The sequence below is a fragment of the Entamoeba invadens genome (assembly GCF_000330505.1).
Source record: "Entamoeba invadens IP1 unplaced genomic scaffold scaff_1105074724328, whole genome shotgun sequence".
NCBI lineage: Eukaryota > Evosea > Mastigamoebida > Endamoebidae > Entamoeba > Entamoeba invadens.
Genome location: NW_004440100.1, coordinates 238,387 through 247,838, shown reverse-complemented (window position 1 = coordinate 247,838; position 9,452 = coordinate 238,387). Strand labels below are relative to the sequence as shown.

Here is a 9,452-nt window from a genome sequence, read left to right as displayed (position 1 = left end):
ATATTAATAAAAAACTATATTTATTATATTTACTTTCTCAAGACACATAAAAAATCTATTCATTAATATGTCACAATAAACAAAAACATAACAAAAGTTATATTGAAGAGGTTTACAAATTTCTTTACTAAAAACTTAAAAGAATAGAACGCGATGGTAATTCTTCTTTGTTTCTTTGTTTTATTATCTCAAGCGTCTTACTATATCCACCAAATAGAAAAACAATACCAAGAAGTGTATGAATTAGATCAATGTTTATTCTTATACAACAGTATGTATGTCAAATATCACTTAAACGATCAACAAATGGTCAAAAGCACACACACAACATCTGAATGTACAGACGGAAATTCAACAACATTTGCTATTAAAAATGGAGACGTCCAAGAAACATTCACCCCATCCTCTATCTTCGGTGTCGTCTTAGAAACGTGTAACTCGACGAATACAAAATCCGTCATTCAGAATTATCCAACGGAATGCACAACGGGCATTACGGGCTATTACAAATTTATCACTAAAGACAATAATGTTATTCGATTGACTTACACAGAAAACACCTGCACCAATTTGTTAGAAACTTCATTAGTTTTAGCGGTATGTGGGTGTAAAGAAACTGAAGGAAATGCCTTTGTAATTTCGATGACTTGTGCCAAAACATGTGGCGACAACGAAGAGTTTGTAGACAACGAGTGTCGTTGCAAGACGGGATATCAGAAAGTCGGCGACAAGTGTGTTCCTCAATGTACGGCTCATGCTACGTACAACACAACTTCGGCTCATTGTGAGTGTGACAATGGATATGTCTCAGTCAATGAGAAGTGTGAGAAGACGTGTGGGGAGAATGAGGTATACAACTTGACTTCTGACACGTGTGAATGTAAAGTTGGATACATCAGAGACAACGAGAAATGCGTTTCTAAATGTAAAGAAAATGAAGTGTATAACACTCAAACGGACAAGTGTCAGTGCGTCGATGGGTACACGCTTTTTAACAGCATTTGCACGAAGAACTGTGAAGCAAACTTTGAGTTTAATTCCGAAGGGAAGTGTGTGTGTAAGAGTGGATATGAGTTATTGAACAACGACTGTGTTGTCACTTGTCTGGCTAATCAAATCAGAAACACCGTTGGCGAGTGCATTTGTGACGCTTCCAAAAATTACGTTTTGGTCGATGGAATATGTGTGATCAAAGGAGACACAAGCTCGGCATTTGTGCCGTTGTTGGTTATAATGTTTATCATTGGAATCATCGTGTTGATCATCATCCTCTTGGTGGTCTGGTATTTCAAAAGAAGAAGAAACTCGACAAACGCAACTCACGCCGATCCATTTGGTGCATCTCTTGTCCCAGACGAATTGAATATGGTTGGTGTCTCTAAAGACGCTTAATTCAGTGATTCTATTTGATTGCATTACAAGCTATTCAATAATAATACAAATAATAAATTGCTTATACAATACAAACCATCAAAGGTTCTGTGAAAGCCACTCAAACGCTGGGTAAATACCCTTGTTGAATCGAGCAGAGACGAGTCGAACCTCGACTTTTTGTTTTACGTTTTGTACGTTAAGCACATTTTCAAGTGATCGTTTGTCTATTGCTTTTGTGTCGTCCATCTTGTTACCCAACACCAACAACACAGTCTTTCCAAGGTTTTTGTTTTGTGTGACTTTTTGAAACTCGGTTTGTGCCTCAGGTAGTCTTTCAAAATCGGTCAAATCGACGACAAATACAACTGCATCGATTTCATTGTAATAATGGCGCCATAACGTACGGATTTTGCTTTGGCCACCCAAGTCTCTGATTTCAAAAATGGTCCGACCGATGTTGATGCGCTCCAGGTTGAAACCAATTGTTGGGACGGTCTTCACCATCTCTTTTAACTTCAGTTGGTACATGATAGTTGTCTTTCCGGCGTTATCGAGGCCAATCATCACAACACGAGCCTCTTTGCGGAAAAAGAGTGAGGAAAGCCATGAACCCATTCGCCCAATCGTAAGTTAAACTTCCCCTTTTTTATTGCCTTAAATTTACTTTTGTTTTGACAAATTACTCTGTTTTGAAAATATACTTTTGAGATTTTTTTTGTTCAAAATTTGTTTTAGTTTTCTAACTTGCATTAAATAAAAATCTAAAGGGGAATTATTTTAAAAATTATAATACATTATTTATTATGTATTTAAAATAATTTAATTATAAATTAATAATTATTATATTAATAAAATTATGATATTGCGAAAAAAATTATAATAAAATCCCGAAATATTACATAATAACGTTTAAATATATTTTAAAATTTTCTTGTGATTTTTCTTAAATAAAAAACTAAAAAAAAATTAAAACGAAAAAAAAATACCATTATTAGTGGGATGAATGTATATCTTTTAAAAACTCTTGTAATCTCTATGTATAATTTTTACTTAGGGACGGTGGACTCTGTGCAAATTAGTTTATTGTTGATTTTTTCTTCCCACCCGACAAACGAAAGCCACACGTTTGAATTTGGTTTTGTATTTTGTTTCCTTTTATCTTCACTCTTTCCGCCACTCATCGGGCACTTTTCGGACTCCATTCCCAACTTTCCAAAGCGGAAATCGGTTATATTCGTTCTGACATTTTTCAATCTCATTTTTTTGACAATGTGTGGGTTTGTGATTAATTTAAACAAAACAAATTCTAATAAATCACCAAATTATTTAGTCCCACTTTATGGATTAGAGCTTATCACTGTTACAACGCCCTCTTTAAAAGTAATCAGTCGGGCAATGTTACTAGATTATATACCTTCTGCTAAATTACATATAGCTTCTCAACTTTTGTATGAAGCTGGACGAGTATTTGCTTTGGTTGTTGGGCTTTCCATTTTCGTTTTCGTGGAGAACTCAAAAATACTTTTTTTGGTTCTGTTCTCAATATTTTCCACTATCTTCGTTCTTCCACTTCTCATTTTTTGCGAGGATTTGCGGAACGAGAGCACAGAAGAGCGTGAAATTCTCACGTTCATTTGGACTGAAACAAAAAACGCATTCAAGCAGACAATCACGCTGCCACAAGAAATACACAAGACGTTCATAATCCTTGCACTCAGTGTCGCTTCACTATCTTTTTGTAGTTTAAAGATGTCCCCGACACTACAGGACACTTCAAATGGTACAGTAGAAGCTGTTTCATTATTGGTGACGTACACAATCGTGTTAATCACCACCAGTGTCGTCGCGGGAATATCGAAGTGGGTATCACCAAGCTATTTGTACATCGTAAATTTCGTCATTCTTTCGTTCTCAGTGAACGTGCCAGTTATTTTGGAAATGTACAACGCAAATGACGTGGTTAATTCGATTGTATTTCCATGTAGGAGAATGGTCACTGTATTTTGTTGGGTTGTCCTTAACGCCACGACAGCGTTTTATATTCAAAACATCGCGCCACTTGATTCTTTTGGATTTTTCTTGGGTGCAGCAGAGTTTGTAAAATGTGTTGTGTATGCACTTGTTTTTTTGTTGCACGCTATTTTTATGAAATTTGAAACGCAATACGTTGATGCAGAGACCATTCTTGCCTTTTAACTGCTTCGCTGTCCGCAGTGACTGCTGTTGTGTTCGATAACGACAAGTTCAAAACACGCGACACACTCATAGGATTGTCAGTAGCTTAATTGTACTTGTTGTATGTAGATAAGTCCAAGATTATTAAAATTTACACAAAAACTATTGTCGATTATTACTTTAACTTTACGTCTTAAATTGAACGTGTCAAATTGGAATACATAAATTCATTTTCCGCTTAAATATTTGTTTTCTGTTATTTAAATTGAATGAATGTGGTCGTTTCAAAGAACATTGACACATGATGCTTTCTTAAGTGAATAGGTATGTTTGCATAATTTTAAAGCATAAGGTATTAATTAAATTAAATTTAAACGATACAATAAAGCTGTGATGTGTGATACAATAATCTGAAATTGAGAAGATATAAATTGTTTTATTTTTTATCTAAAATATCCTTGATTTTTAGTACATCAAAAATGCTATTACGAACCAATTAAATATGTTGGCATTTTTAATAATATATTACCATCGTTATACTATAAATAATAATAAATATAAACTAATAAAACAAAAAAACAAACAAAAATAGTTAAATATATTATGAAATAGAAAATGTTATTATGACAATGGAACTAGAAACTTTAAAAAATCTTCGTTAAATTTTGAGAATATTTTTTGATTTTTTTTGATGAATCCCGAAAAAACACGAAAAAAAAACATAACAAAAAAACCATTTCTTTCAAGTAATTTTAAAACAGGAAAACCCCGAAGGTCGTCTGTTCAAAAATTCAAATAAAACCAAAGTTAATTACTCTCACAATTATAATATCAATAATACACCCAACTCAATCCAAATTCAAAAAAAAAGCAGAATACGAAAAAAACTTTCATTAAAATCAAAAATAGCTGAAAAACATGTCGAGCCAATCCGAAAGGGAGTCAAAACGGCGCATAAAGTGTGTGAAGAACTTTTTAATCATGTTTAAAAAGACGAGTGAGAAGTTGCTTGAAGTGATCAACGAGGGGGATGTTGAGAAGGTGAAAGTGTTTTTGGCGAAGAAGCGGATGACCAAAAAGATGTTTGAGAATTACAAACGGAAATCGGACAACCCTTTATATGTTCCCATAGAGACTCACAACCCGACAGTATTTTTAGAATTATTAAAGACCGCTGTCCGTCTTAATGTAGATGTGAATAAGAAGGATGAAGTTGGGATGTCCATATTACATTACATTTGTTATGAATTTATGATGGATGCGTCACCTCTCTTAGCTTTATTAGAAGTCCCCAACATTGATGTGAATACGACTACGACCGACAATCAAACACCGCTTCATATCTTTTGTAATCGTTTTCAAAATGTGCAGTCGTACAAGACTGTCTTACAACGATTTGTTGACTTAGGGACTAAAATCGATGCGAAGAATAAAGGGATGGAAACTCCTTTAATGAAGACGGTGCGAAATGAGAAGTTACGTGGTTTGATTGTCCAATTTCTGATAGATCATGGCGCTGATGTGAATGCGCGAAATAACAAACAAAACACGGCTCTTCATTTAGTCGCACATATGAGTCGAGTTGATTTAGTGAATACACTAGTTAAAGGAGGTGCGGACATCTATGCGGTCAATGCGGAAGGGGAGACGCCGTTACAATTAGCTCAGCGGAAGAAGAATTTTGTAGTTCTGAATAAGTTCTATGAAGTCCACAATTTGCTGCAATGGCTCTCCTCCATTTCAGTCGAATTTGCACAGAAATATGCACTGAAGTTCTTACAACAGGAGGTCCACCCGGCGTTATTGAAGAGTCTCAACGACAAGGAAATGGCGGAAGTCTTCGAGGCGATCGCGGAGACAAAGGACGACATTCAGATCTTAACGAAGTCGATCAAAGAGTTTAATGTGATTGAGCAGAGTGAGAGTGAGATGCGTGCGGTAGCTTTAATGGCTTCAACGGGTGATCGCAAGAGTTTATTAAATTGTAAGCGTCTTTCATTATTACCGACAAGTGTAGGGTCGTGGACGATAGATCCTGCTAGTATAGAGTTTACTGGGGAGACGAAGCCATCTCGTTCGAATAAAGTAGGAACAGGATCGACGTGTAGTGTATATCGAGGGATATATAAGAAAGATGGAGGAATAGGTGGATGTGCTGAATATGATGTTGCGGTGAAGATAATGGATGAAGGCGTCGATTTATCAGAGAGTTCTGAATTTTCGCATGAATTTGAGATTCAGAAGAGTGTCTCACATAAGAACATTGTGAAGTTCTTTGGAATTGTGTTGGAACAAAACGTCTCGTTAGTGATGGAGTTCTGCGCTCATTTTTCTTTATTTGATGTGATGAATGACCCAAATCAGCAAATTGACTTTTCTACAGCACTCAATTTCTGTGAACAGATGTGTACCGGCTTGGACATTTTACATGAAAATATGCCGAGTATTTTACATCGCGATTTTAAGTCGTTGAATGTTTTGGTGACTGCAAAATACGTCTTGAAAATCAGTGATTTTGGGATGAGTCGTTTTGATACTCCAGAGAATCAAGAAACTGATTTAAAAGAGATCAGTGGGACTATTCCATATTGTTGTCCCGAAATTGTGCCTTCAGAACATTCCCAAGGGGGGGTCTATACCACTAAAAGTGATATCTATTCCCTTGGCATCGTCTTCTGGGAGATCTTTCGAAGAGTAGTCTTTGGGGCATATACTAAGCCATGGTTCACTGAATATAACATCCCAGCCGCTAATGACTTTGCCATCTTCAATTTGCTGAGTACAGGCAAACGGCCCACTTTAAGTGAAAAGTGTTGTACGGAAGCGTGTAGGAATTATGTTCCTCCATCGATCTATAAAATGTATACGGACTGCGTCGCACAAGATCCAAGTGCTCGACCTACTGCTAAGGAGTTAATACTTACTATTAAGAACATTAGTAAGGAATATGAGAGCAATAAAACTGCTTGGGACAAGTACTACGTCCCCGTCGGGTATAAAAAGGTGTAATATTCTTTCTTTTCTGCGCATTATGATTCATTTTTATATGGTTTTGCAGTCTCGTGGTACATATAGTTCATTTATAATAAAAGTACTATTTGTGAATAGTTAAATTGTGTCAATGAAAAGTAAATTAGTTGGCGTCACTGGATCAGCCATAGCTGATTTGGCGAGTTTGTGTATGACGACAAGCAGATCTCAGACTCATTTGTGGCTGTGAGGCATTGCACTGGATTTTCAAAAAGACGAATAATGAATTTGTCATTGACGGGTTCAAAGACCCACTGTTGTCGGGATAGACCACAGTAACGCTGTTGTGTGATTTTTCCTTGTTCATCGGCAGTTAGCGCTAAACGCGAGAAGACTGATATTATCCACCCGATGCTTTGATCAACAAAAAAGAGTTGATTCTCCCCACCATGATAACGGAAGAGAATCGCTCGAGCACCAGTATCTAAACTGGCTTTTGAAATGTCGACGACGTTGTTGTTGTATGCTTTTATCACACGAGCTTCATTTGCCATGTTATCTGTTATGGATCTTCGAGTTAATAAATATTAGAAAAACATTTCTATTTAAGGAGTGACGTTTTGTTTTTTGATTGTCCAATTTAATTCTTCTTTATTGGATCATTGGTTTATTTTATTAGTTATTTTACTAATTTTTATGTTAATAGTATTCTATTAATTTATTTCATATAATTTAGTATTAATAATAGTTACAATAAATTATTATTTAATTGAAATTTATATACATTGTTTTATTAAAAAATACAATTCAATTAACTATTGTTATTATAGTATATATTATGGTATATTTAGTAGTTTATTATTCGATTATAATTAAAATAATTTTTTAAAAAAATTTTCTTTTTTTTTATTTTTGTAAACATATTTTTTTGTCATTTGAATTTACCACAAAATTAAAATAAAAAACAACAAATTACAATTTTTTGTTAACACTTTAAATAACAATGAACAAAATTCAAGTGGTCTAAAAATCGGGAAATCTTGAGTTTATTAAATTAATTTCCGTTTTTTAAGAGTTTATATTATGTGCATTAACAATACACCAGCTAAAAAAGGAAAATCATCATAAATTGGATTAATATCCCGATAAAAACAGGCCAAAACAAAAATAAGGGCGTTATTTTAAGTGTTAATTAAATTACAACAAAAAGTAAACACTTATTTGTGTGTTAAATTAAATATTTTATAAAAATTTATTTTCAAAATACCAATTTATTTTATTGTTAATTTTTTTAAAATGACCTTCACTTTCTAATGGAATAATTATTACCAATTGTATTCAAAATCTCCACAACAAGAGACAGACAACACTAATACTACTTTCATAAACAAAATAGTTTAATAATTACAATTTTATTTTTTTAAATAATCATTTAATTATTTGTGAGAGCAAAATAATCAAAATTTATATGTTTAAGCATGTTATTTCTTTGGTTTGTGATTAGTAATCAATGATTACTAATCATCAATAATTTATGAGTATCATGTTATAAAGTTGTCCATTTATTGCTATTAATATGAACTTTTTTTTAAAATATGTTTCTTTTTTTAATATACATCATTAATAAGAAATTATTATTAATCTATTTTAAACTATAACTATGAAACCTATAATTAGAATAAAGATCGAAAACAGTGTATTTATATTACATTGATCTTCATTTTAAAAGTTTTCTTGGTGAGTAGCATTCTGAGATATATTATTTTTATTTGTTAATTTAGTTGTTATTATACTAAATACTTTACTATATCTATTTTTGTAATAACCAACATCACGAACTTGCTGATTGTTGTCTTTTTATTGTAAGATTTTACCATATAAACACTCGGTAAATTTCCACAAGCAATTTTTAACCAAACATTTTCATCTATTTCCAAAAATACAACACTATTTTTATGTTAAAAACTGTTATAAAAGTACTTTATTTTTACTATTTGAAAAACGTTCAAAAAATGTGGGGAAGGACATATTTTGTTTGGGAACATGTTTTTAAGCAGAGTGTTTATAGAAAAGATATATACCAAATTATTTTTTTGTATTTTCGTATTTCAATAAAAACATCAATACAAACGGGATTATTGATCAAAACCGTTAACTTGTAACTTATTTGCAAATGTTTGCAAACGAGTTATTTGAAATCAGTTTTTACCAAGATACGTTTCGGTAAAAAGGGCAGATATAATTAATTCTGCAATATTAAAATCATTCAATTATTTTTGTCAAATTTCTTTATAAATATAACGAAAAATAAATACAAGTCGGATTCTTCTCAAAAATGACTTTATAATTCAAAATGCCTCAGTATCAAGAAGACTATTATTAATGCACTTCAAACGTGCTTTTCCATAAATACCAACCCAACAAAAATGCGAACTTTCCCGTTATTTTCCACGCCTGAAAACATAAAAAGAATTTCGATACTTATATTAAAAACATCGAAAAGTTCGAAAACAATAAAGACCAACAGGGATCTTCAATACATAACACACACTCAATGCGACCAATTCTTCTCTTCTTTTTCTCTTTTTATATCACCAATGCATTTGAAGATACCAAAAGTTCTGTATGTGGAGATGGTGAACGCAATCCGTTTTATGAAGAATGTGACAGTGTCGCGCATTGTTCGTCTTTATGTCGGTGTGAGTACGGATACACGTTTGATGAGGTTGGTAATAGTTGCAAGCCGGAGTGCACAATAGATGGGTGTTTAAGTGGTTGTGTAACAAACCAAGAGTGTTCCCTCTGTAATACGACCATGGGGTATAAATCTGATTGTCATGGATGTTTAGAGGGGTATATACCATCTGGCTATTTGAAGTGTATAAAAGTCACCGACGACATTTTAACACAGTCCACACATGCCAAGATTATTT

General features: G+C 33.3%; 6 protein-coding genes across 6 annotated transcripts; 4 read left to right on the top strand and 2 right to left on the bottom strand.

Moving 5' to 3' along the window:
• Nucleotides 1-273: 273 nt before the first annotated feature.
• On the top strand, nt 274-1,392 carry EIN_319710 (hypothetical protein; the record flags this gene model as incomplete). The annotated part of the gene is made up of 1 exon (XM_004253755.1): nt 274-1,392. The coding sequence occupies one exon, from the start codon at nt 274-276 to the stop codon at nt 1,390-1,392; it is 1,119 nt and encodes a 372-aa protein (XP_004253803.1).
• A 78-nt stretch (nt 1,393-1,470) lies between these two features.
• On the bottom strand, nt 1,471-1,989 carry EIN_319700 (ADP-ribosylation factor, putative; the record flags this gene model as incomplete). Its single annotated transcript, XM_004253754.1, has 1 exon — nt 1,471-1,989. One exon carries the CDS (start codon nt 1,987-1,989, stop codon nt 1,471-1,473), a length of 519 nt encoding a protein of 172 aa, XP_004253802.1.
• Nucleotides 1,990-3,123: 1,134 nt separating this feature from the next.
• Nucleotides 3,124-3,570, top strand: EIN_319690 (hypothetical protein; the record flags this gene model as incomplete). Its single annotated transcript, XM_004253753.1, has 1 exon — nt 3,124-3,570. The coding sequence occupies one exon, from the start codon at nt 3,124-3,126 to the stop codon at nt 3,568-3,570; it is 447 nt and encodes a 148-aa protein (XP_004253801.1).
• A 960-nt stretch (nt 3,571-4,530) lies between these two features.
• Nucleotides 4,531-6,558, top strand: EIN_319680 (serine-threonine protein kinase, putative; the record flags this gene model as incomplete). The annotated part of the gene is made up of 1 exon (XM_004253752.1): nt 4,531-6,558. The coding sequence occupies one exon, from the start codon at nt 4,531-4,533 to the stop codon at nt 6,556-6,558; it is 2,028 nt and encodes a 675-aa protein (XP_004253800.1).
• A 134-nt stretch (nt 6,559-6,692) lies between these two features.
• Nucleotides 6,693-7,073, bottom strand: EIN_319670 (hypothetical protein; the record flags this gene model as incomplete). The annotated part of the gene is made up of 1 exon (XM_004253751.1): nt 6,693-7,073. One exon carries the CDS (start codon nt 7,071-7,073, stop codon nt 6,693-6,695), a length of 381 nt encoding a protein of 126 aa, XP_004253799.1.
• Nucleotides 7,074-9,073: 2,000 nt separating this feature from the next.
• Nucleotides 9,074-9,452, top strand: EIN_319660 (protein kinase, putative; the record flags this gene model as incomplete). Its single annotated transcript, XM_004253750.1, has 2 exons — nt 9,074-9,372; nt 9,446-9,452. Coding segments are annotated over 2 exons (306 nt in total), but the record flags the coding sequence as incomplete, so codon positions are not given.